The sequence below is a fragment of the Orcinus orca genome, chromosome 1, assembly GCF_937001465.1.
Source record: "Orcinus orca chromosome 1, mOrcOrc1.1, whole genome shotgun sequence".
Lineage (NCBI taxonomy): Eukaryota > Metazoa > Chordata > Mammalia > Artiodactyla > Delphinidae > Orcinus > Orcinus orca.
Genome location: NC_064559.1, coordinates 153,679,904 through 153,707,602, shown reverse-complemented (window position 1 = coordinate 153,707,602; position 27,699 = coordinate 153,679,904). Strand labels below are relative to the sequence as shown.

The 27,699-nt window shown below is 35.5% G+C and overlaps 1 protein-coding gene and 1 long non-coding RNA gene across 5 annotated transcripts in view; one reads left to right on the top strand and one right to left on the bottom strand.

Moving 5' to 3' along the window:
- LOC125961470 (uncharacterized) overlaps nucleotides 1-15,406 on the top strand; it is a 186,349-nt gene extending 170,943 nt beyond the window's left edge. For both annotated transcript variants that reach the window (XR_007472217.1, XR_007472221.1), the window contains 3 exons: nucleotides 11,905-12,029; nucleotides 14,960-15,006; nucleotides 15,248-15,406. This is a non-coding gene — a long non-coding RNA (uncharacterized LOC125961470). The remainder of the gene's footprint in view (nucleotides 1-11,904; nucleotides 12,030-14,959; nucleotides 15,007-15,247) is intronic.
- DEPDC1 (DEP domain containing 1) lies at nucleotides 222-27,174 on the bottom strand. 3 transcript variants are annotated; one of them, XM_049699455.1, is made up of 13 exons: nucleotides 26,995-27,174; nucleotides 24,950-25,215; nucleotides 21,757-21,913; nucleotides 21,217-21,335; nucleotides 20,666-20,796; nucleotides 19,338-19,385; nucleotides 16,705-16,845; nucleotides 14,533-15,384; nucleotides 13,920-14,092; nucleotides 11,864-12,040; nucleotides 4,641-4,826; nucleotides 3,770-3,946; nucleotides 222-916 (listed from the first exon to the last, which is right to left on the bottom strand). In XM_049699455.1, the coding sequence occupies exons 1-12, from the start codon at nucleotides 27,160-27,162 to the stop codon at nucleotides 3,806-3,808; spliced, it is 2,559 nt and encodes an 852-aa protein (XP_049555412.1). In that variant the 5' UTR covers nucleotides 27,163-27,174; the 3' UTR covers nucleotides 222-916; nucleotides 3,770-3,805. The 3 variants fall into 3 exon arrangements, with proteins under 3 accessions (XP_049555412.1, XP_004280795.2, XP_004280796.2); XM_004280747.3 differs by lacking the exon at nucleotides 222-916 and having other exon boundaries at nucleotides 3,016-3,946; XM_004280748.3 differs by lacking the exons at nucleotides 222-916; nucleotides 14,533-15,384 and having other exon boundaries at nucleotides 3,016-3,946; nucleotides 26,995-27,173.
- Nucleotides 27,175-27,699: the final 525 nt, after the last annotated feature.

Sequence of the window (27,699 nt, the reverse complement as noted above, 5' to 3'; positions counted from 1 at the left end):
GCTTTCCAGTCCGTTCTCATTCTTTCCTTGGCTAGTTTTTTTTTTTTTTTTAGTACTCAACTGACTTACTTCACTGTGCTCCATGCCAATTAGTACTCAACAAAACCTTTAGACCACTGCAGATCTCTGAAGGTTTTTTTCTTTTCTTCTTCTTCTTTTCTTTTTTTTACTATCTCTCTCAGTCATCCTGAACTCTGATCTCTAGCTCCTTAATGCAGTGAGACACTGGGCTTTATTTTGGCTGCCCCTCCCTGCACTGTGGCCTGGCAACTGCCTGTAGGCAGTAATCTGGGGACAATCATAGGACTTACCTCCTTTGTTTTCCTTTTCTCAGGAATCAGTCTTTTATTACCTGTAGTTCGATGCCTAGAAACAGTTGTTGCATATACTTTGGTTTTCTACTTGCTTATGGAAGGATAAGTTAGAGACCAACTAATGATACAAAAATTGTTTTTACAATGAGCAAAAAGTCAAAACTACTTTCAAATGTCTTATACATTCTGTGTTCCCTCAGTACATATTCTGAGAGGTTTTCAGGAGAGTTAAAAACAGCTACTCTGTACATTTTTTCCCCCAGTTCTTAGAAAATAAGATTCTTAGTTAATACAAAAGCTAATTCTGAGATAACAAAAGATTCTTAGTTGCTATACTTTATTGTATTTAGAACTATTAAGTTTATTCCAGTGAACTGACTTTATTTCTTTAAATTTAGAGTTTAATATTAAAACCAGCAATCCTTTCTCTCCTAGAAGTTTCATTTCAACAATAACACCACATGCATATACATATACACATATGTGCTTTACCTTCAAAATCAAAAGGAGATATATCTTTGGGAGAGATACACAGGCTGTCAGGATATAAAATTCTGGATCTATTTTTAATTCTTCCAAAGATGGGGTAAAAAATATCGCCACTGATAGAATAGAAAAGAAAATATATTGTGAGATATGAGGACAGAGATTTGGAAGGGAAGGAGTTTTAATCAGCAGAAATCTTATTAAACTCATTATCAGAGGAAAGGACTTAGAAATTGAGCCTGGGCTTGCTAAGGTCAAGATTTAAATATATTGCTGCTTTAAATTATCTTAACAACCCAGTTAGGTAGATGTTATTATTCATATTTTATGGATGAGAAAACTCAGAATTTACATTTTCCAAGGACAGAAGCTAGTCAGTAGGAAATTCCTTGTATTGATACTTTCCACTACTGAGTGCTAGATAACTAGACAGTATATGAGAAGAGTGGATCACTAAATGACAACAATTAGCAGAAGCTGTTGGGAATGGTTGGTGGCAATAACTTCTGGGACCAGAACTACAATTCCCTGTGCATTGCCACAGATTTACTATTTCACACCCTCTCCCTTCAAACTTGCAATATCTTCCCCACCATGCTTTACTCTCAAGTGTTGACTCTGATTCTTATTTCCTGAGAAGGCAAAAGCAACTAGAAGATACTTTTTATAAGCACTCAACATCAAATCAACCCATCAATATTTGAAATTAAAGACTCTGCCCTTTTTTTCTGATACAACGGTATCTGTCCATGCTCTAGCCAAAGGTTAATAAGGCTTCTATTTGTGTAATGTGTCCTGTATGCTTTCACATATTCAAGGATATTGCTTCTGAAGATATTAATGCTTTCCTTCCTCATCAAATTTTCTCATTATATTAGACCAGGTATTTTCAACCAGTATGTACAATCAGAAGCTGTGTTTCATGACTAAAAAATAGTTTAATAAGACTCACCAGTTGTTCACAATTTTGTTTTGGTTCCTTTCTGCTCAAAGCAATTGAGAGGACTGTATTTTTGCTAAGATCTCTTCTATTGTTATAATTCTAGGTATTTCTAGTATTAATTTCTAACATTTAATAGAGTGCCTATTCTATACTAGACATTGTGCTAAAAACTTCTCACAAATTATTCTATTTAATACTCACAACAATCCTAAGGAACAGGTACTATTATAATCTTTATTGTACAGATAAGAAAACTGGGATTTAGAGAAGTTAAATAACCTGTCTCAGGTTACACAGTAAACAGCACAGTAGGATTCAAATCTGACTTCAGAGTTCACATTATTAAAGTGTTACATCATGTATTTTGTAACCTCAATTGCATGCACATTAAGGGAGATCAAAATTTATATGTCTTTATAATATTTATATATTTAATATCAATCAATAAATATAAAATTAAATTGTTATAAAACCCACAATAGTTTTTATCTCAATATGCAACATAATTCACATTATTACATACCTTTAAACAGAAAAACTTTTAGTATACAAACACCTTGGGAAGAATTGTAATTCGCTTCAATATTTTTATAGCTAAGGTTTCTGGGCAAAAGATATAGTTATTTTCTGTCCATATTTTTAATAAAAATATTAATTTCAAATGGAACATTGTCATTTTACAGTACAACATTACACTGAAAAATCAAAACAGTCATTGAACAATAAGTGTCTATTACATCCCAGGCATTATGTATATCTTTACACTTACCAAATAGATATTAAATAATCTTCAGAAAAATGTGGAAGAATAGCTGCTTCAAGTTTGTACGCAGTTAGTCAAGCAGAAATTTGTAGAACCTTCTATTAAGATGAGAGGGATTTACACTTGGCATTTTCTTCCAATGAAATAATAAAGCCAGTGTGAAACCAGCTTGACATTTTATTTATAAAAAGTATTTAGGGCACTGATTCTCAAAGGTGGCTGAATATTGGAATCACCTAGAGAGTTTAAAAAATACTGAGGCCTATATGCCATCCCTTAAAATTTTGATTTACTCAGTATAAGGTAGGGCCTGAGCATGTATTATTTTAAAACTCTCCAGGTGATTCTATTATGCAACAATTTGAAAACACTAGCTTAGGAAATTGTTGCATAATTAAAAAGGTTAGTCTTCAGTTGAATGAATCCTCATGACTTGATTTCAGGGGGTGTATTGTTTTTTTAAGTATCTGGTAGGTATATCTCCCTTGATTAGGAAGCAAATACTCTAGGGAAGAGGTTTTCTGGTTTATTCGTCATTTTCTCTCCACATCTTGAAGAATGAAAGGCACATAGTAGTTGCTAAATAAATATCTTTTAAATGAATACGTGATTGCCTTATACTTCTTTCATATCTTTATATTCTAGTAGATTCATGAAGATAAGAATGCAAAAGATATTTATTGAAAAAATGAATGACTGAAGCAGTTAGGGTAAATGTTTAAGGCAAACCAAAGTCTTATAATATATATTCATATTTTAAAAACACATACATATATAAATAGATAAAAAGTAGCAAAAGAACATATGAGTGCAATATTTAGCAGTTGAAAATTAATTCATTGAATTTTCAAATATTCTTCACATTCTTACACTTAGAAACAAAAGTAATCCTAAACAACTAGTTCTTTAAGCTAACATCCATAAGCACATGCAGATAAGTTGTTTTTTTTTTTTTTTAAAGAATTACAGCTTAATCTTGAAGAGCAAATGTCATTTTTCAAAATTCAAGTAAATGAAACTTTAGCACACATTATGATAGCTTTTCCAGATAGTTGTATAAAAAACAAAAGATTATTTCTGATTAAAATATTTGGTATCACCTATTGTCACTTGCTCTCCATTGAGATTCACTAGTTTCTCAGCAGTTTCACATTGATAAAAACTATTTTGGCACTTCGTTACATAATGTTCTATTTAGAAAAACCTTATTGATAAAGAGACTTCCTTTTTAGTAGCTGAATTCTTAGATATGGCTTCACTTACCAAAGTTCCACAAGTATTACATAATTTTCAATTCAATTAGTATCTTAAACTACGAAACTTTGGTTTTCTTAAAATTAGCATTGGTTGCTTGATTGTAGGTTTGTCACCAAAAAGTGCTGCTTCACTTTCAGAGGTTGGAAATCTTTTCTGATATATCAAGGGATATTCCTTCTGAAACTTAAAAATGAGGTGAGGAATTAGAGGGTATTTAACATTATTATCTGAGCTGAAGCCACTGGTCAACATTTTATAATGATTCAGTGCCTTTCTCAAAGATGTATTACAGAGATCAGTATCCTTTCACTTTATTCTTGCTTCTCCCTCCACTTTCTCACACATGAAAGGTACCCTGTAATATTTCTTAGATTCCAGTTAGCATTAACATCTAGGATTCTCTTCTGCTGTTAATTCTCCTAAATTCCAGATGTTCTTCCTTCTCACTGGTAAAGCCTATGAAGGTCGCAAGGATCTAGTTAGTATATTTCATACTTCTTTGAGTGTCTCAGACCAGGAAATGGACTTGCCAGAATCATGTGGCTACAGGGTTTTGATGTAGAGCTAAAAATTCTAAATGGTAATGATAAGTCACTAAAAGTTACATATTATAGTCCTAAGTTTATAATTATTTTCCCAGGGTAATGCATGCTTTAAACATAAAACACTGGAAGTAAAGGAGAGTATCTGTTATTATGGTTATTATGAAAATTTCAGGACAGAGTAAAACCAGGCAGGTAGTCATACATATCCTACATATATGATATTTAAAATTCAAAATATTAAAATGAGAAATTCGATTCTAAATGTCATTAAATAACAATCAGCAATAGCATATTAGAAAATATTTACTATTGAAACTTGTTCATTCCCTTACCTGTTTTAGTTTTTTCCTTTTCTCCTTTACAGGCAAACTCTTATTTTTAATAATATTCTCTAAAAGTTCTGCAACTGCAGCTTGAGAGGTAGAAACTTTTTGTTCATCAAACTCCTGAGCACTAATTTGTTTACAGTATGAATAAGTTGGCAAAGGAGCAATCACTCCATCTCCAGGATTTTTAATCTGTAATGAACAAAATGATACATACAGTCAAATCTATTAATTCTGGTCATGTTCCTATTTGGTAAAGGGTTCTTCTGATGGGTTTTAATACCTATTATTTTGCCACCAAACATTCAACACTTTAAGAAAACTGTATTATGCAGCAGAGTAGCAATAAGTCAGTAGGGTCTCAATCCCAGCCCTACAACCTACTAGCTTTATAACCATCAGAAAGTTATTTAAACTGGTCTTGGTCTGTCTCCTCACCTGTAAAATGTGAATGTATGTGAGATAATGTATATAAAATGCTTAGCACACAAGTATTAAATAAAGGTAGCTAACACCATTAGAACCAATAACCATGGATTTTATTCTTTTAACTACAAAACATTAACAAAGTGATATTTTAATTCATCTTAAAACATTAACGTTTTGAAATGGTAATAAAGGGTTCATCTACTATTTTTGAGATGTAAGAGCATGGGCAGGGCCCATAACATCTGTAGACAAGGTGATTAGGAACCAAGATGGCAGAGTAGAAGGACGTGCTCTAACTCCCTCTTGAGAGAACACGAGAATCACAACTAGCTGCTGGACAATCATTGACAGGAAGACACTGGAACTCACCAAAAAAGATACCCCACATCCAAAGAAAAAAGGAGAAGCCACAATGAGATGGTAGGAGGGGCGGAATCACAGTAAAAACAAATCCCATAACTGCTGGGTGGGTGACTCACAGACTGGAGAACACTTATACCACAGAAGTCCACCCACTGGAGTGAAGGTTCTGAGCCCCACGTCAGGTTCCCAACCTTGGGGTCTGGCAATGGGAGGAGGAACTCCTAGAGAATCAGACTTTGAAGGCTAGTGGGATTTGATTGCAGGACTTCGACAGGACTGAGGGAAACAGAGACTCCACTCTTGGAGGGCACACACAAAGTAGTGTGCACATTGGGACCCAGGGGAAGGAGCAGTGATCCCAGGGGAGACTGAACCAGACCTACCTGCTAGTGTTGGAGGGTCTCATGCAGAGGTGGGCGGTGGCTGTGGCTCACCCTGGGGACAAGGACACTGGCAGCAGAAGTTCTGGGAAGTACTCCTTGGTGCGAGCCCTCCCAGAGTCCACAATTAGCCCCACCAAAGAGCCCAGGTAGGCTCCAGTGTTGGGTCTCCTCAGGCCAAACAACCAACAGGGAGGGAACCCAGCCCCACCCATCAGCAGTCAAGTGGATTAAAGTTTTACTGAGCTCTGCCCACCAGAGCAACAGTCAGCTCTACCCACCACCAGTCCTTCCCATTAGGAAGCTTGCACAAGCCTCTTAGATAGCCTCATCCACCAGAGGGTAGACAGCTGAAGCAAGAAGAACTACAATCCGGCAGCCTGTGGAACAAAAACCACATTCACAAAAACAGACAAGATGAAAAGGCAGAGGGCTATGTACCAGACGAAGGAACAAGATAAACCCCAGAAAAACAACTAAATGAGGTGGAGATAGGCAAACTTCCAGAAAAGAATTCAGAATAATGGTAGTGAAGATGATCCAAGATCTCGGAAAAAGAATGGAGGAAAAAATGGAGAAGATGTAAGAAATGTTTAACAAAGACCTAGAAGAATTAAAGAACAAACAAACAGAGATGAACAATACAATAACTGAAATGAAAACTACACTAGAAGGAATCAATAGCAGAATAACTGAGGCAGAAGAATGGATAAGTGACCTGGAAGACAAAATGGTGGAATTCACTGATGCGGAACAGAATAAAGAAAAAAGAATGAAAAAAAAATGAAGACAGCCTAAGAGACCTCGGGGACAACATTAAATGCAACAACATTCGCATTATAGGGGTCCCAGAAGGAGAAGAGAGAGAGAAAGGACCCGAGAAAATACTTGAAGAGATCATAGTTGAAAACTTCCCTAACATGGGAAAGGAAATAGCCACCCAAGTCCAGGAAGCACAGAGAGTCCCATACAGGATAAACCCAAGGAGAAACACATCGAGACACATAGTAATCAAACTGGCAAAAATTAAAGACAAAGAAAAATTACTGAAAGCAGCAAGGGAAAACTGACAAATAACATACAAGGGAACTCCCATAAGGTTAACAGCTGATTTCTCAAGAGAAACTCTACAAGCCAGAAGGGAGTAGCATGATATACTTAAAAGTGATGAAAGGGAAGAACCTACAACCAAGATTACTCTACCTGGTAATGATCTCATTCAGATTCGATGGAGAAATCAAAAGCTTTACAGACAAGCAAAAGCTAAGAGAATTCAGCACCACCAAACCAGCTCTACAACAAATGCTAAAGGAACTTCTCTAAGTGGGAAACACAAAAGAAAAGGACCTACAAAAACAAACCTCCCAAAATTAAGAAAATGGTCATAGGAACATACATGTCGATAACTACCTTAAACGTGAATGGATTAAATGCTCCAACCAAAAGACACAGGCTTGCAGAATGGGTACAAAAACAAGACCCATCTATATGCTGTATACAAGAGACCCACTTCAGACCCAGGGACACATTCAGACTGAAAGTGAGGGGATGGAAAAAGATATTCCATGCAAATGGAAATCAAAAGAAAGCTGGAGTAGCAATACTCATATCAGATAAAATAGACTTTAAAATAAAGATTGTTGCAAGAGACAAGGAAGGACATTACATAATGACCAAGGGACCAATCCAAGAAGATATAACAATTATAAATATATATGCACCCAACATAGGAGCACCTCAATACATAAGGCAACTGCTAACAGCTATAAAACAGGAAATCGACAGTAACACAATAATAGTGGGGGACTTAAACACCCCATTTACACCAATGGACAGATCATCCAAAATGAAAACAAATAAGGAAACAGAAGCTTTAAATGACACAATAGACCGGATATATTTAATTGATATTTATAAGCATTCCATCCAGAAACAGCAGATTACACTTTCTTCTCAAGTGCGCACGGAACATTCTCCAGGATAGATCACATCTTGGGTCACAAATCAGGGCACAGTAAATTTAAGAAAATTGAAATCATATTAAGCATCTTTTCTGATCACAATGCTATGAGATTACAAATAAATTACAGGGAAAAAAACGTAAAAAACACAAACACATGGAGGCTAAACACTACATTACTAAATAACCAAGAGATCACTGAAGAAATCAAAGAGGAAGTCAAAAAATACCTAGAGACAAATGACAATGAAAACATGACGATCCAAAACCTATGGGATGCAGCAAAAGTAGTTCTAAGAGGGAAGTTTATAGCTATACAAGCCTACCTCAAGAAACAAGAAAAATCTCAAACAATCTAACCTTACACCTAAAGGAACTAGAGAAAGAAGAACAAACAAAAGCCAAAGTTAGCAGAAGGAAAGAAATCATAAAGATCAGAGCAGAAATAAATGAAATAGAAAGAAAGAAAACAATAGCAAGGATCAATAAAACTAAAAGCTGGTTCTTTGAGAAGATAAACAAAATTGATAAACCATTAGCCAGACTCATCAAGAAAAAGAGAGAGAGGACTCAAATCAATAAAATTAGAAATGAAAAAGGAGAAGTTACGACAGACACTACAGAAATACAAAGCATCGTTAAGAAACTACTACAAGCAACTCTATGCCAATAAAATGGACAACCTGGAAGAAATGGACAAATTCTTAGATAGGTATAATCTTCCAAGACTGAAACAGGAAGAAATAGAAAATATGAACAGACCAATCACAAGTAATGAAATTGAAATTGTGATTAAAAATCTTCCAACAAACGAAAGTCCAGGACCGGATGGCTTCACAGGTGAATTCTATCAAACATTTAGAGAAGAGCTAATACCCATCCTTCTCAAACTCTTACAAAAAATTGCAGACGAAGAAACACTCCCAAACTCATTCTATGAGGCCACCATCACCCGGATACCCAAACAAGACAAAGATACTACAAAAAAAGAAAATTACAGACCAATATCACTGATGAATATAGATGCAAAAATCCTCAACAAAATACTAGCAAATAGAATCCAACAGCACATTAAAAGGATCATACACCATGGTCAAGTGGGATTTATCCCAGGGATGCAAGGATTCTTCAATATACACAAATCAATCAATGTGATATACCATATTAACAAACTGAAGAATAAAAACCATATGATCATCTTAATAGATGCAGAAAAAGCTTTTGACAAAATTCAAAACCCATTTATGATAAAAACTCTCCAGAAAGTGGGCATAGAGGGAACCTACCTCAACATAATAAAGGCCATGTACGACAAACCCACAGCAAACACCATTCTCAATGGTGAAAAACTGAAAGCATTTCCTCTAAGATCAGGAACAAGACAAGGATGTCCACTCTCGCCACTATTATTCAACATAGTTTTGGAAGTTCTAGCCGTGGCAATCAGAGAAGAAAAAGAAATAAAAGGAATACAGACTGGAAAAGAAGAAGTAAAACTGTCACTGTTTGCAGATGACATGATACTATACATAGAGAATCCTAAAGATGCCACCAGAAAACTACTAGAGCTAATCAATGAATTAGGTAAAGTTGCAGGATACAAAATTAATGCACAGAAATCTCTTGCATTCCTATACACTAATGATGAAAAATCTAAAAGAGAAATTAAGCAAACACTCCCATTTACCATTGCAACAAAAAGAATAAAATACCTAGGAATAAACCTACCTAGGGAGACAAAAGACCTATATGCAGAAAAGTATAATAAGACACTGATGAAAGAAATTAAAGATGATACCAACAGATGGAGAGATATACCATGTTCTTGGATTGGAAGAATCAATATTGTGAAAATGACTATACCACCCAAAGCAATCTACAGATTCAATGCAATCCCTATTAAATTACCAATGGCATTTTTTACAGAACTAGAACAAAAAATCTTAAAATTTGGTTGGAGACACAAAAGACCCCAAATAGCCAGAGCAGTCTTGAGGGAAAAAAACAGAGCTGGAGGAATCAGACTCCCTGACTTCAGACTATACTACAAAGCTACAGTAATCAAGACAATATGGTACTGGCACAAAAACAGAAACATAGATCAGTGGAACAAGATAGAAAGCCCAGAGATAAACCCACGCACCTATGGTCAACTAATCTATGACAAAGGAGGCGAGGACATGCAATGGAGAAAAGACAATCTCTTCAATAAGTGGTGCTGGGAAAACTGGACAGCTACATGTAAAAGAATGAAATTAGAATACTCCCTAACACCATACACAAAAATAAAGTCAAAATGGATTAGAGACCTAAATGTAAGACTGGATACTATCAAACTCTTAGAGGAAAACATAGGAAGAACACTTTTTGACATAAATCACAGCAAGATCTTTTTTGATCTACCTCCTACAGTAATGAAAATAAAAACAAAAATAAACAAATGGGACCTAATGAAACTTCAAAGCTTTTGCACAGGAAAGGAAACCATAAACAGGACGAAAAGACAACCCTTAGAATGGGCGAAAATATTTGCAAACGAATCAACGGCGAAAGGATTAATCTCCAAAGTATATAAACAGCTCATGCAGCTCTATATTAAAAAGAACAAACAACCCAATCCAAAAATGGGCAGAAGACCTAAACAGACATTTCTCCAAAGAAGAGATACAGATGGCCAAGAAGCACATGTAAAGCTGCTCAACATCACTAGTTATTAGAGAAATGCAAATCAAAACTACAATGAGGTATCACCTCACAACAGTTAGAATGGGCATCATCAGAAAATCTACAAAGAACAAGTGCTGGTGAAGGTGTGGAGAAAAGGGAACCCTCTTGCACTGTTTGTGGGAATGTAAATTGATACAGCCACTATGAAGAACAGTATGGAGGTTCCTTAAAAAGTTAAAAATTGAATTACCATATGATCCAGCAATGCCAATACTGGGCATATACCCAGAGAAAAGCATAATTCAAAAAGATACATGCACCCCAGTGTTCATTGCAGCACTATTTACAATAGCCAGGTCCTGGAAGCAATGTAAATGCCCATCGACAGATGAATGGATAAAGAATATGTGGTACATATATACAATGGAACATTACTCAGCCATAAAAAGGAATGGAATTGGGCCATTTGTAGAGATGTGGATGGATCTAGAGACTGTCATACAGAGTGAAGTAAGTCAGAAAGAGAAAAACAAATATCGTATGTTAGCACATATATGTGGAACCTAGAAAAATGGTACAGATGAACCGGTTTTCAGGGAAGAAATTGAGACATGGATGTAGAGAACAAATGTATGGACACTAAGGGGGGAAAGCGGTGGGGGGGTGGAGTGGTGGTGTGATGAATTGGGTAATTGGGATTGATATGTATACACTGATGTGTATAAAATTGATGACCAATTAGGACCTGCTGTAGGAAAAAAAAAAATATGTAGACAAGAGAAAGAATTGTAGGGGATAGTTATAATTACAGTAAGTCATGGCAATATTAGAATAGTATGTATAGGAAGAAATATGAATATGTGTGTTGGGCAGCTAAGGACTGAATATAGCAGACATCTGTTGTTTTTGGTTGCTTAGATTCCTTCTCTCCTTATAAAAGTTCTTCCCATTCTACTCCAACTATCCATACCTTTCGTGAAGAACAGATTCTTCTCTAATCTATGTAGAGCCACTCAGAGAATGGGCCCTCTCTTCAACCCACTCACCCTCAACCACCTAGAGAATGTGCATTTAATCTAGATTTGGCCACTCTATGTATATACCATTAACTTTTCAAATTGGAGGTGAGGAATGGTTTTTTTTTCCCTTTGGATGGCAAATATAAGTCTATGACTCAAGAGCTTTAATCAGCCATATCCTGTCATGTGAAGGAGCCATTTTTCAAATACAGGACCGAAATGGAAATAAGTGATGAAGGGATGGAAACAGTCCTATTGCTATTTGAATATCCATATTCTGTCTACATTCTTGACTTTTGGAGGTTATTTATGTGAGCTGATAAAGTCTCCCTTTCTGATTAGGCTAGTTTGAGATGAGTTTGCCACTTACAACTGACTAATGCAGAGAATTTTAAGACTTAGAATACATACATGGCCCTTTCTTAAGTAGTCAAGATGTTTCTCCACTGCAGTCTGTAGGTAAGAGGGTACTTGGAGAATTTCCTGTTGATGATCCATCAAGAAAGAAACTAATCGTGCAGCAAGAAGCTCATCAAGATCTACTTCTTCAGCACAGCGTAACACACACCGAGAGAAAGTATGTATCATCTAGAAACGTTAAAAGATGTGAATTTAAAAACTTAAGGTTTTATATAAATTAGAATACCAGTAATTTCTAGGTAGTATTATGCTGAAGGATTGAGATAAAGTGATAAGCAGACTTCAGCTTACAAAATGAGGACAATAACTTATTACATTAGAAAGAATAAAATGCCAATTTTTTTATAGTGCTTGTTAAGTATTTCCTTAATATAAATTCCAAATGATTACAGAAGGCCTAGCTTTTTCTTCAGTTTTGTCTCAATTTTATCACTAAACACCTAGGTTCCATTAATACCATACAAATATGGTGCTTAAAGACTGTTAGAGAACAGTGACTTATTAAATTAACCCCATAAAAGCACAGATTAGGAGAATATATAAACACAAGTGGTTACAAGGTTGGCATCATTTATCTTTTGAAACTGGAAAACAGTTTTTAATGCTATTCTATTAGTCTTTAAAAACAATTAGTACATTGTATTTTTCAATTCCATCATGACAATCTTCAAATCCTGGGGTAAATTTTGTGTTTCAAAACTAATTTACTCTCATTCATGTCCATATAACCCACCAAATATAAGACACACACATGTACACACGCACACATAAACACTCACACACCTCATTCTAAAATAATTTGAATATCAGAATTGTATTTTAAGTATTTTGCACATAATAGATGGTGAGCATATTTATTGAATTGAAATATTTTTGGTCTTATTCCTACATGCCTGGCAGGTTTTCCTATCTTCTTCCAATGCTCAGTCCTCAGCTTTTATTCTTTGTTTGCTCAGCTTTATAGAACTCGTTTACTCCTATAGCCTCAACTACCACTTTTACAAAAAATATACTTTCTGCCCTAATATTTCTTCACCAGATTCATTTCCAACCTTCTGTCTGTAGGATAAATTTCACTTAGATATTCTATAACCTGAATCTCAAAAAGTGTAAAATCAAAATTACCTCCTTCTTACTCATATCTCTCTAAATATCTTTTCCTACAAACTTCCCTATGCTTTTTAATGATGCCACAGTTACTTAAGAATAATTCTTCCTCTTTATATTAGGTATGTCGTTTTATTAAAAAACTGTCCTTAATAAGTGGAAGAACGGAGCTTAGCTACAGATTCCTTGCTACAAGAACAATCTGTAAATTGAAGCTGTGCTCTGAGGAAGTGGCAGCTCTTTATAGAAAGACAGAGAGAGAGAGAGAGAGAGGAAGAGAGAGATAAAGAGAGGGAGGGAAAGAGATATTAGAGATACTATTTCAAGAGTTCATTTCCAGTCAACATCTGCATATAAATGCCTTGTTTCCCTCATCTTCATATGGAGCCTAAGACTGCTTCACAGTACCTCTCCCAACTTCCTGCCCACAATGACAAGCTATCCTAATTCACATAACACATCAAATACAATTTTCCCACTACTACAATATCTGAAACACTTTGACTTACTACACATGAATTTCCCATTAATTCTTTATTTCACAGGGTTATAGTGCCCTTTGGCTTTCAACAGTGCCTACATCTCCTCTTCCTTCCCCACCAAACAGAATTGGCTCTAGGCAATATAATATGGTCTGACAGTTAACCACTATGAAGTGATACAGCGTGAGTGAATAGGCAAAGTCCTTAGGTAAAGATCAAGATGTGAAAGTATAAAAGACTGGGCACAAAGGATTAATGCACCAGTATTCTGCTGCTAGGAAAGGTTAGACTTTCAAAAGCCTTTTTTTAACTCAAGAATCTAGGATTTCAAGACCATGACATCACTTGAGTAGTATGCTTAGATGGTTTGGTCTTCTTTCTTTCTTTTTTTTTTCGGGGGGGGTGGTGCGGTGCAGTTTATGAACTGGACTTATTCTTTCCTTAAGAAATCAACTTACCAGTGACCTTGTACCCATTGCATCATGAAGTTGGGGCATATCAACATTTTGACTCATTCGCGAAATCATGCGCATTAAAAGTTGAAGCCGTCTACGATTTGGTGGGGGAAGTAACAAACAACACAACTGTAGTGCATCGATGGCAACCCTCTCTAAATGAGGTTGTAGCAAACCTAGAAGGCAAATTACCCCCCAGAAAAAAATCATCAATGACACTAGCTGCTTTCATACTACCAGCATATAGTTATATAAAGAAGGCAAAATAATATTTTAATATTTCGTTTGACTATTCCCAGAAATTTCCACATTCTTCAAAAGCATGGTAAGATACTCATTATTTTCTTCATAACCCATTGGATTATGAAGGATTGAAAATCCTTCACTTATTACAAATAAAGTGACTCAGAATAAGTGCAATTTAAGGGAAAGAAAAGGAGTGCTTTAGGTAAGTAGAATAAATCTTGGTTATGCCATGACAAGTCTTTTACAATATGAAACTTTCCTTCTGGAGGGAAAAAGTAAAGCAATTTCAGAGAAGAAAAGCCAGGTAAGTGAAACAGGGTTAGTAAACACTAAAAGTTAACATTACATGCATTGAAAGCATCAACCTTACTTTGTGTGCCAGTCAACATAGAGGAAGCTGGAGGTAAAGAGTTTTCTGAAAGTTCTATTGTACTTTTGCAGAGTCTTTTATTGACTGTGGTACTAGACTCTCCGAGTTCACCTTCCATAGCTGTTTGCACACTTGTGCTGCCTTGTCCAAGATTTGGTTTCATGATAATTTCAGCCACTGGCATATTAATATAACTATTCCTTCTTGTACTACTTCTTAAAAGTAAACTCTGAGATCTACAAAGCTGTTTTGACTTGCACTTTCCATTACATAACTCCTCTTGGTCTTGAACGGTCAAAGTAGAGGTTCTTTTAAAACCAACACAGAGTGGTTTTTGAATACTTTCCTCTGAATGAAGATGCATTAGGGATTCCTGTTTGGTCTCAGACTCTAAAAATTGTTTATTATTTTGTCCTTTTATGTTCAGAACAGATTGATGGAAGACACTGGAGACCTCTTTACTTGAACTCCCTGGTAAATCTATAATTCCTTCTAATGAATAGCACCTTGGTTTGATGCTAGAGGATAGAACATGCATACTACTTAAGCCTATTAAATTATGACAACTTCCTCCCATTATGTCATTAACACTGGCTCTTCTGTTTTTTAAATTAACTAGCTGCATTTTCTTAGCATAGTTTTCTTGAAATCCTTGATCACTTATCTGCAGTCTCTCAGTAGTATCTGATTCTTCTTTGTTTTTGTCTTTATGAAGCAGACTGAGAAGAAGACACTCAGTTGATTTGAAGGAATTCAGACTGTTTAAGTGAAGGATTTTTGAAGACTGTGGATCATCTTGGATTTTATGTATCCCACTGGGTCTATCTGAAACTGTGACGTAGCCACAAACAACTACCAGGAAATGAAACAAAAATTAAGATGCAACTGTATGACAGTGGACAAAAATAAAACAAAAACAAGAGTAACGTTAAAAAAACAAAGCATCACTATAGTACATATTGTTAGTATAGTACAAATAGCAGTTGCTTAATTCAGAAGCCACTTAAATAGGACACATGCAACATTCAGTTACAAAGTGCAAGACTCAAGGTTTTCCAACTTGTGATGAAAATAACTTTAAAATTTATTTCAACAATCTAATTAAATGGATTCAGTCAAATACATGAAAAAATATCTACTTTCAGTCTACAAGTATTAGAAAATTCTTAATTATAAGACAACTGTAGTTTAATAAAACATATATATCATTTTTGTTTCTGGTACCTGGTATAGAACTCCTAAACCCCATGGAATTTCCAGTGACAGGAGTCTTTTGTTATTCACAATGAGCCTATTAGAGCTAGCCTCAGTTTATGCTAATGAGGTGACTTAGGCTTAGCCCTTCTTGGAAGGTTGGAACTTTTAGCCTTACCTCAGACCTCCCTGGAGGGGGTGGTGGGGTAGTGGTGGTTGGTGGAGGTCAGACTTAGTCAAAAATGAGCAATGATTTAATCAACCATGCCTATGTAATGAAACCTCAGTTAAAACTCTGAAACAACACAGCTATGGGAGCTTACCAGTTGGTGAATACATGGACACGCTTGTGGGGGATGACATTCCTGGAGAGAACATAGAAACTCTGCACAACCCTTACCCCCATTCCTTGCCCTATATATCTCTTCCATTTGGCTGTTCCTGACTTGTATCCTTTATAATAAACTGGTAATCATTAAGTAAAGCACTTTCCAGAGTTCTGTGAGCCGTTACAGTGAATTATTAAACTTCAGGGGGTTGTGGGAACCCCTAACCTGGTAGTTAGCCAGGCAGAAATGTCAGTAAACCTGAGGACCTCATTTGCAGCTGGTGAATGAAGTGAGGGCAGCGTTGTGGAACTGAGCCCTTGATCTCTGGGGTCTGAGCTAGCACTGGGTAGTTAGTATCAGAGCTGAAAGACTTTGTCCTCAACTTTTTGGGGTCTGGGTTAACGCTGGGTAGTTAGTGTCAGAAATGAACTGAATTGTAAGACACCCTATTGGTGTAGAGAATTGGTGTTGGAATGGTATATTTGAATTACTGGAAAACAACATAACAACAACCAGAGTATTCCTGAAGTTTAAAATAATTTATAGCCTGCCACCTTCATGTTTACCTATACTTTTAGATCTTTTAAATTATGGGGGACTTGGAAACTAATAAAATACATTTAAATAATAAATAAAAATCTATACATACCCAAAATGTTCACAAATAATTCATAATATTCAAAGGTAAGTAGAGGTTCAGGGAGATCTAGAAAATAATCTGCAATTGTTCTGAATACATCTCGTTCAAATCCAACATAAGTTGGATTATTCATATCATTACTTCTTGGCCCTAAGTAGAGGCAAAAAATAAAAAAAAAAGGTGAAATATAATTTATTTTAAATATAGTTTTTAAAGATACTTATAAAAAGCATAAAACATATACTTATTTCATGAAGGAGTTATGTTTAACAAATTGTCACAATTTAAAAATTTAAAGGGTTGTGCATATCTCATTCCTTCTCACCATCTTTTCATTAGAAATCACTGCAACTATTAGCATTTTGTTTAATTTTAATATTTATATGACTGAAAAATTGTATATAAAGCAAAATTTGAAATATATTTTAAAAGCATCAGGACAGCTTATTTTAATGGGATTTTATCACAATTCATTTTATAAAGCAAAGATTATTTGGATTATGCAAATAATTCTTTCAAATTGTCTTTTGTAAATTTACATTTTTGTGATTAAATTTTGCCTGACGTGAAGCATACCCTGAATGAGTTTAAATAATATCTTTACATCGCTGTTCCATTAGCTTAACATTATTGAAATAATCATGTCTACTCATTAGTATTTTCCTCAGAAATAAATTCTGATCTTATGTTACAGGTGAGGAAACTGAAGCTCAGAGCAACTTGCTCAAGGTAAAAGAGGTTTGGTGGCAAAGCTAAAATTAGAATCTAGAGCAGTATAAAGCGAGAGCAAGTCACAGGATCTTGAGGTTTAATAGCATTTAAAGTGTGGTCCATGGACTACATAATCAGAATCATCCAGTGTACATATTAAAAATATATATAATCTCCTCTAAACAGTCCAGAATCTATCAGAATTCCTATGGAGCTAGGAATTACTGATCTAGAAATGTTTGCTTCTGGTTCACTAATTAAGTAGTTTCCTAACACGGAGCTGGGCATCTTGCTGTAAGAATCTTCTGAGACATGATTTAAAAAAAAAAAAAAAAAAAATCCTGACATACTGAATCGACTGAATCTGAATATTTGCTGAGTTTCTCTAGCGACTGTGATATGCACTCAGATTTGAGAGTTACTATGTTATCTTTCAAGTTAACACACATATACACACTTAATAGCTTAAAGGCTAATAAGGATTTTATGTGGAACAAATAGACAATTTTTCTGAGGAGGATATAAGAAATATTCTTAATATGTAGAATAAAAAAATTGATAATAATTAAAAGTTTTCTAAGATAGAAAATACTTTACTGGAATTAAAAACACAGAATTTACAGTTAGAGAATCTAGGTTTGAATACATAGCTCCTTATGTATCAGAAAAAAAGACTTTCTAAGCCTTAGTTTTCTCTTCTAGAAAAAAAATTATGAATAGTATACTGATCTTTGATTCCTGTATGTCACAGGATTACAGTGGGGGATTAAATAACAAACAAGTTAAGTAAAAGTCTTAATATTGCCTCTGGCTAGACATATTGTTGTTAAACTGGAATTTAGTAAGCTATATCTTGGTATCATTTATGTGTAATGTGGACTGAGAAGAAAAAGAAACAAATCCCTAAAGATGGGGCATCAGAGAAATCCCTGGAAGTATGCTATCTGAGTTGCTAATCATGAGCCAAGGTATGAGAGAGAAGGACAGTTACGTAGCGAGAAGGTAGAAAGAGAATCTCAGAAATCTTTAGCTTCTGATCAAGATCTTTATCTTGAATTGATAACTTTTTTCTATAACTAATATTATTTACTTATTGCTAGTTATCCTGTTATTTTGTCATATTGACACCCAGTGGACAACAAGGGAATATATACTTATCCTGAACATTAATAAAATACTAATTTTATAAAAACTAGAAAAATACTTTTGTAACAAAATTATTAAAATATAATTTAACTTTTGATGATTTAGAAGCATACACCTCTGCATATTTTAAAAACTGATTTTCGAGAGCAATTAGGGTTTTGTACTAGAACTAGGGTCTTAAATTATAAAACTCACTTATCACTGATCACTATGGAAAAAACTTGAAGAATGAAATGCTAAAAAATGATCTGATTAATGACAGACCATTTTTTTTCATAAACATAAAAGTCCCATTAATATATCCTATGGAGTAGAAGCATGTCATGAAACACCAAATGTTAAAGCCGTGTACAATGGCAAGGGGACTGAAGTGGGTTTTATAAGACTTCATTTCTGACAGAAACTTTCAACTTACCAGCTGCATTACTTAGAAGTTGCTATTTGAACTCTCTGGACTCACTAAAGCAATTGATGTAGATTATACCTAAAAATCCTCTGAGATCCTCTAGCCTATGATTTTATGATTTATGAGAACTGAGTCATAAATGACGGGCTTGGATTATAAAATCACTATCTGCATAGAAAAAGTTAAGGGCTCTATAACACACTCCACATGCAAAGAAGTGTAATCAGTTCTACTAGATATTCATTTAAACATCAACAGAAAGAATATAATTTAATTTTATCAGGACTTTATAAATTATTAAAAATAATTCCTTGCTTCTTATTAAATATTTTATCAATATAATACACACACACACACACACACAGTTTGTTTAACTTACAATTTGCTAGGCACTTCATGGCAGATAATACCCAGTGAGGAAGGTCATCTACACGAAAAATTAATAGTGTTCAATCATACAGTTATGATGATAGTATATTTAAAACTTAACACTTATTATATTATATAATTATACATACATGTGTGTATATACACACACACACACACACACACACACACACACACACGTATGTGTACCAGCAGGATTAAAAATGATTACATATTTAATAAGACATAGGGCCAAGACAGTATTTTACAATACAAGTTTAAAAAGTTAGCTATGCTATTTGAATATTACTGATTTGAGTGAGACCTATGATTGAAACAAGCTATATTTGAATATTAAGGTACTTTCGCAGTGAGGCTTGCTTAAAATCTTTCAATTGCCACTATGTGAAACATGACACATAAGTGTAGCATTTTTTTGACACAAACACAAAAACCACACATACATTTGACTTGAAAAGTTAATAATTATAAAGAATAGAAAGCTTAGATGGAGAGCATATAATCAAGTTATTTTAGGTAATGAAAGATACAACTGGTCCAAAGCTACAAGCATACACAACATAGTTCTTAAGTTTTAACATTTACTTTTTTGCTCCTACAATTAAACCCTCAAAGTTCTTGCCCACAAAAAGAAACTCAAAGTAATGCATGTCAATTAATTCTACAGACAGCAATTGATTATAAAAAAATGAGCCAACATTTTCAGTAAATTTATTAATACATTTCCTATAAGCTTTCCAATACATCTGGCTTAAATTATTTCCCCAATTTTCCTATCTTATATCTGAAATCAATATATTATATAAACACATATATAATACAAAGCCAGATTTCTTTAGAATACTGTTCATGAGAGTTTTGACTTATTTTATAGGGTGTTACTTTGGTTTTGTATGTATGTCTTGACCCCTTTAAATTTGTATATAACTTCTCATGTAAGCTCCAGGAAGGCATGGACCATTTCTCTCTTGCTCATCACTAATCTTTAGCATAGTGCCTGGCACATTGTAGGTCCTCAATAAAATGTGATTAATCAATAGTTTTAATTATATTTGCATATCTTTTGGATGCTTAACCCTGTCATTAAAAAAAAATCATTCAGGAATCCACCTTAAGAGCTAAAATAAGTGTGAATAATATTCATTTAAAAATTAGCCCACTATGATTACTAAAGCGCCTCTGATAAATCAGTAGTCTCCCTGACGTTCTCTCAACTGAAGTATTCTACTTTCTACATTTTGGTCTCTCTTTATCCCCACAATAGCTGCAACCTTTGTTAGCATGTTTAAAATGATTCCAACTTCTTTTATTGATACCAACCTGATTTGTCTTGCAGTATAACTACTCCGTGCTTACTTGTATTGGTCATGTTGTACATTATACATTGAGGAATTACTTGCTTGGGATTTATGACTTCTTCTAGGGATGACACACCTAAAATTGTTTGCAGGCTAAATAGGAGAAAGAATACAAACTGTTTTTCCTCCATAAAATAAGTGGAATAGAATACAATTATGAAAGAGTTTGAATGGAAAACAAACAAAGCTTTTGGAATATTTTTCTTAAATCAACCTCTAAGACTTATATTAGTATTTACTTTAAAATATCTTAATAACCGTTGCAGGATTCCAATATAGACCCCAAACTAGAGCTACAACTTTGAGTCAAAGAAAAAGCAAATTATATTGAAAACATTCTACTTCTATTGTACCAGAACTATCGCAAGAATATTTATTAAGAAACACATATACAGGTTAAATTCTAAGCTTTGCGAATTAATTTGTTCTTCCTCAACTGCATATCTTGATGAAAATATCAAATTAACATTCTAAACACCTCAGGAACTTGCTTATAGCTTAGTTATAGCTTACTAGATCAGAATAACATATCTCCAAGCTTCTTCAACATCTTTCTGGCTTATTTCTCTATTATCAATGGAGTTTTCTTGATGTTCATTGATTATTTCACAGTTCATTTTCTCTGCATTTTCCTGAAAAAAGAATTACTTTGGTTTAATATGGTATGCTCACATTTTGGAGATAATGAACTGACACCACTTCTAATATTTAGTAATTCTATTAGTATCAGCCCATTGTGGAGCTGTAAGGTGTCACTTGAAGAAATAATGCAATATATTGTAATAGAACTTTCGGTTTTGCAGCTGCCTCCACTACCCTCAAATTAATTTAAAACAAAACATGCTTAAATTATACAAATACTATTTCAAGTATGTCTCACTACCATTTTTATTTTCGTTTCTGTGAGTTCTAAACAAATTTACACATACATTTTTAGAATATAATATAGTTAAGAGATTCCAAGTATTGGCTTCAAATATTAATCATTCACTTTTAATGATTCTATTATTAAGCACGCAGTAATTATATTTAAACTAGTAAAGGATGTTTTACCTGAGAGAAATGTAATCCATGCTTTTTAGGAGCTCTCCGAGATAAGTTTCGTAATTTAAAAATACTATCTTTATCTTTGGAAAAGTTCTCTATTCTGTTTTTTCTCAATTCTGGATGCCTTCGTGGAAGAGTTTTAAGTGGAGAATTTGCAGGAAATCTGGTTTAAGAATAATATGCAATTAAATAATGTGAGATCATAAACAAACTTTTAGTGCCATTTATCTTAAAAATAACTTAAAAAAACTGGATTTATTTACATTATCAAGGAATGAATCTTCTACATAAATTAATTTTCCCATTAAACCTTTTAAAAATTTTAAGTTTCCTGCTTTCTTTAGTAAACTGTATGTATTTCAAAGATACAAAAAAGTACAGAAAATAATATAAAACAACATCCACATAGGTAACCATCAACCAATGCAACTATCAACATTTTACCAAGACTTCATTATCTTTTTAAATTTTTTTAAATTAAAAAAAATTTTTAATTTATTATTATTTTTAAAATTTAATTAATTAATTAATGGCTACGTTGGGTCTTCATTGCTGCGTGTGGGCTTTCTCTAGTTGTGGCGAGTGGGGGCTACTCTTCATTGGGGTGCGCAGACTTCTCATTGCAGTGGCTTCTCTTGTTGTAGAGTACGGGCTCTAGGCACGTGCACTTTAGTAGTTGCAGCGTGTGGGCTCAGTGGTTGTGGCTTGCGGGCTCTAGAGCGCAGGCTCAGTAGTTGTGGCACACAGGCTTAGTTGCTCCGCGGCATGTGGGATCTTCCTGGACCAGGGCTCGAACCTGTGTCCCCTGCACTGGCAGGCGGATTCTTAACCACTGCACCACCAGGGAAGCCCCATTATCTTTTTTATTAATGAAAGAAATTCTTTGCTAATTCTATTTCTCTCTTCCTAAGGGAAATCATTAACCTATAGTTAGTGTATTTCCTTCTTGTTCATGTTTTCATACTTTAAATAAATATACATAAACAATATCTCAGTGGTATCTTTTAACATACATCAAGTTTATGCATAAGTTTTTAGTCACCTCAGAAGTTTTTTTCTTATTCCTCTGTCCTAAAAATAATTTCTTATATTCTTTCAGAAGAGTTTTATTTTCATATTTAGGTATTTAATTCATGTATAACTCACACCAAGTTTCTTTATATGTAAGGGTTTATATTCTCAGCACTTAATGGTCTTAATTTAAATTTAATTAAGCCCAGATAATCAGGTAAGGCAATTCTCTTCCTCAAAATTGACTTGGACCTTTACATTATCAAATGAACTCTAAAATCTGCTTGTTAAATCCTACAAAAAATTATGTAGGGGTTTTGAATGAAGATGCACTGAATTTATACATCAATTTGGGAAGAAGTGACTTATTTTTATGACACTAAGTCTTTTCATTCATGAACAGAATATCCTTCTCCACTTATTACTTTAAGTACAATTTGATAATTTTCTCCAGTAAGGTCTTACACATTTTTGTTATACTTTATTTTTAACTACGTCATAGTTTTGTTACCACTATAAAAGCACTAGAGGTAGAGAGACTAGTTGAAGAGTTATGCAGAATTCCAGGTAAGAGAGAATAGTAGTCTCACAAAAAGAACATTCATTAAGAGAAGTAGACAGATCAGAGAATACTGAGGCAGCATGATAGACATGGTTTGATAATTACATCATATTTAAAGGGGAGAAGGGAAAGAATGAAGGTAACTACAGGGAAGACTGTGCCATTCATTCAGATATGGATATAAGAGGTCAGAATTTAGGTTAAGAGATGTTAGTGATTTTCCATATACTATATTTGAAGTGCCTGTTTAATAGGCAAAAGTGGGCCTAAAGCTCAGGAGAGGTATTTGGGTTGGAGGTTTGAAAGTCATAAGAAAAGTAAGTGGAGACATGGTATGAGATTGCCCAGGGAGAGAGGTGAAGGGTAGACAAGCCTAGGACCTTGAGGACAGTAAAAGCTAAAGGATGAGCAGCAGCAAAGGAACTCAAAAGGTGACTGATGAGTAGTAGAGAGAGGAAAGATTTGTAGGGTGTTATACAAGATATTCATATGCTTGTTATTGCAGTTTACTTGTATGACATATCATCTTTGACACATAGGCAAGAATCAATTTCTACATTTCATTTGAAAAGTACTAATTTTGCAGAGTAAAAAACCATGGGGGGCTTTCCTGGTGGTGCAGTGGTTGAGAGTCCGCCTGCCGATGCAGGGAACACGGGTTTGTGCCCCGATCCGGGAAGATCCCACATGCCGCGGAGCGGCTGGGCCTGTGAGCCATGGCCGCTGAGCCTGCGCGTCCGGAGCCTGTGCTCCGCAACGGGAGAGGCCACAACAGTGAGAGGCCCGCGTACCGCAAAAAACAAAACAAAACAAAAAAACCCCACAAAAAAACACATGGGTATTAGAATCCAAAGACCTAATTTAAGGGATATATAATCAAGAACTCCGGGTACGAGAGAGAAAAATCAATTATGCTGGCCTGAGGGAGTCAGAAAGGCCCCACAGATGCTACAATACAGCTGATATGAGAAGAAACGTGTTTACTCGTCTGATGAATGTGTACATGAACATATTTCAGACCAAGGGAATAAAATTTGTTGAAGCATAGTCTCAGGCTCTTCACCTGTAAGAAGGAGTTAATATTTTCCTTGCTGAGCTATTCTAGGGATTAAATAAAGAAAACATGTAACTCATAAAGTAGGGCTTCTGGTACATGATAAATTCTTAATAAATAATCTCTTCAACCTGTGGTATATTTCTTTTGTTAGTTATTATATAAAGTTTGCTATTATTTATTTCATCACATGTGTTCTTAGATTATATAGATTACATATCACTTGAAGGTAAGGACCTGTGAGAACTTGTCTTGTAATTCTTAAATCTATGAAACTAAAGGTTGATAATGTTCTGTCCTTGACATGTTACAGAGCTTTCAGAATATGTAAAAGTGACACTATCTCATTCTTTCCTCCCAACTCCTTATTTTATTATAAGTTTGAATTGTGCAGCAATAACCCTTAACTAACTTTAACTTTTAAATGGTTTTAATTGGACTAAGAGCAGTAAGTTTTCTGCAGAAAATATTACTTCCCCTGAAGAGGCTGCTGTTTTAGTAAAAGTATTAGAACTGGAGTGAAACTTCATTGTTAAGTAATTCAGTTTTGCAGTTATTTCTTTGTTTAGTACCTGAATAGCTGACTGTTGTCATCAAGATTTTCTGATCCCCATTTGCCTTTGATATCTTCAATGACATGGTTCTTAAGAAATTTTCTCAATAGCTGGATAGTCTGTTGCCTTGTAACCTCAGGACCAAAATTGCTATTATTTCTTAATAGGTCATAAAGCCAGTCTACTGCTTCTCCTGCTGTAAAACAATTGCCATATTTTTTAAAGTGTTGCCTGTGTTTCCTTAGAGGCATTCCCGCTCGAAAAGATGTGGTAACTTCATTCCACTGCAAATAGAAAGGAAAAAAATTTTTTTTAATTAGACAAAGAAAATTCTCTCATTCGCATCTTGTTAAATCATTAAAATTCATGAAGAAATCACTTGTCTTATTTGTGCTAAAGAAAATTTTACATCCCATACTGATTTCTTTTTATTAATTCTAGTGTTGTAATAATATTTTTATGTAATAGTTTTGGACTACAAGCACTTCACTGGCTGGTTGGCTTACTTAGGAAACCTAGGAATAAAGGAGAACTACAATGAACCTGCCTTTAGTCCTCAACAGAGAAAGCATTTATTCCTGTTTCTTCCTGTTTCTTTAACCTCAACTAATATTAATAATATGATAGTAGCATTTGTGTCAGACACTATGCATTACACTCATTATTTCACTTTAATTCTCACAATTCTATGAATAGGTACTATTACTATCCCATTTTCAGATAAGGAATATGAAGCACAGAGATATTTAATAATTTGACAAAGGTCACACAGCTAAAACCCAGGCATTGGATTGACTCTAGAACCTGTACTCATAACTAACTATGCAGGCCAAACAAAACTCTTGGCAGGCAATAGTTTTATTGGTAAAATACCTTTAGTATTAAAGTATTAATATACCTTTAGTATATTTACTAGTGAAGATCCCAATAATTTACATAGAACATATGCGGTAAGTTAAGTTTTAAGTCTACTGTTTGTTTAATGACGCTGTGATATATCTACATTTTCAAAAGATACTCACACTTTCCAAAACTGTTTTCAAATTACCCAAACTTTTGGGTTCGTGGCAGGTCTACGAGGAGTGGTATAGAATAAACATATAACTTTTTAATTAAAAAATCTTACATTAGAGGTTAAGAAATCTGATTTGTAACCCCAACTATGCTACTACTCGCTATGCTACCACTTATCTAACCTATGTGGTCCCAAAATCACAACACAGAATTTAAGGGCTGAAAACACAATAACTGTATTCTTTTCTTTCCACACTTCCACATTTCATATATTATTCGAGAAACTTATATTGAGCTGCAATTTATCCAGAGAATAAGTTGTTTGTTATTCTACAGATCACAGCACACTTTCACATACAGTATGTCTACTCTAGGACATCTTTTAGCCTGGGCATGTATCATTAGCTGTAGTTTACCAAGGTGGAAACTGACGCTCACAGAAGTGACTCTCCTAATGTCACATAACCAGTGGCACAGTATCCTCTTGGATTGATGATCCAAATACACAAGCCACTCTATGCAAGTACAAATCCAGTGACTACCAACAGTGGTTCCTGATGGGTATTTAAAACATTCTTAGTTATGAAATAGCTGTTACTGAGTGGCATTCAGTCGGTACATCCTGCATTAAATTCTACAGGACCGGCTAAACGAAGCTGTCACAAACAATCGGGCTTGCCCCCAGTCTGACCCTACAAAGCACTGGAACTCAAAACTCTTCTCGAATCCTTATGCGGGTAGAAAATCAGGCGTGCGGAGCGGCTAAACTCAAAATATTCCAAGACATTTCAGAGGACGCCGACAGCACCAAGAACAGGGGTAGCTTCAGAAGGTGACTCCGATGCGCCCACCCGGGGTGCCCGGAGCAAAGGAGGGGGACAGGCGTGTCCTGCAAGGGTCCGCGATATCCGTGAACTCCCCTCATTCTCCTCTTCAGCCACCCAAGAGGTTCTGGGACCTATCCCTCCGCCCGAGGGAAAGCTACAAACGTTCTCACGTAAAAGCAGCCATCACCCCGACTGGCCAGTCTCGTTCACGCGCGGTCTTACCAGCCTGGTGGCCCGATAAGGCCCGGGAGGCACACCCTGATTTTCCATTCCTCCCACTGGGCCCGAAGGTCTGTCAGCGCCCGGTGCCCGGCATGGCGGCGCAAGGCGACACTCAGCCCCCGAGAAGCCGGCGGCAGCGCAACCTCCCACAACCGTCGGCCCCGCCATCGATTTGAATACCTCAGAGGGCTGCGCTGATTGGCTGCGCCGTTGGGCCACGTGACGCGCCGCCCTGACCCCGCCGCCGTCGGCGTGGGCTGTGGACTCTTAAGGGTTTCGCGCGGGGCCGTGGGGCTTGCGCCGGCTGGTCTACTCCCGGGCGGGGCCGACGAGACAGGCGCCCGGCCTAACCTGGCTTCCCTGTAGCTGCTTCTCCCTCTTGCGGTTGTTGGTGAGGCGGAGTCATGTTTCCACATTCAGAACGGGTGAGGCGGTTTAGCTCCCCACAGCATGGTTTGGAGCCAAGCCTTTGGGTTGAAGGAATTTGAAATTTGCAAAGAAAAAAAGAACAGACAAGCGTTTTCTGCCTGGCCTTAGGGGATCTCAGGCAGTGGTTAGCATGTGAAACCAACCTGGGGCGTACTTTTCACCTGACAGATCCCTTGGTTTTGCTTCTGGAAAGCTTCCTGGGTGTATGTTGCAGTGCTGTCCCTTTCGTAGATTTTTGCAGGGGCGACAGTTCCATTCTCCCCAGTGCTAAAATGT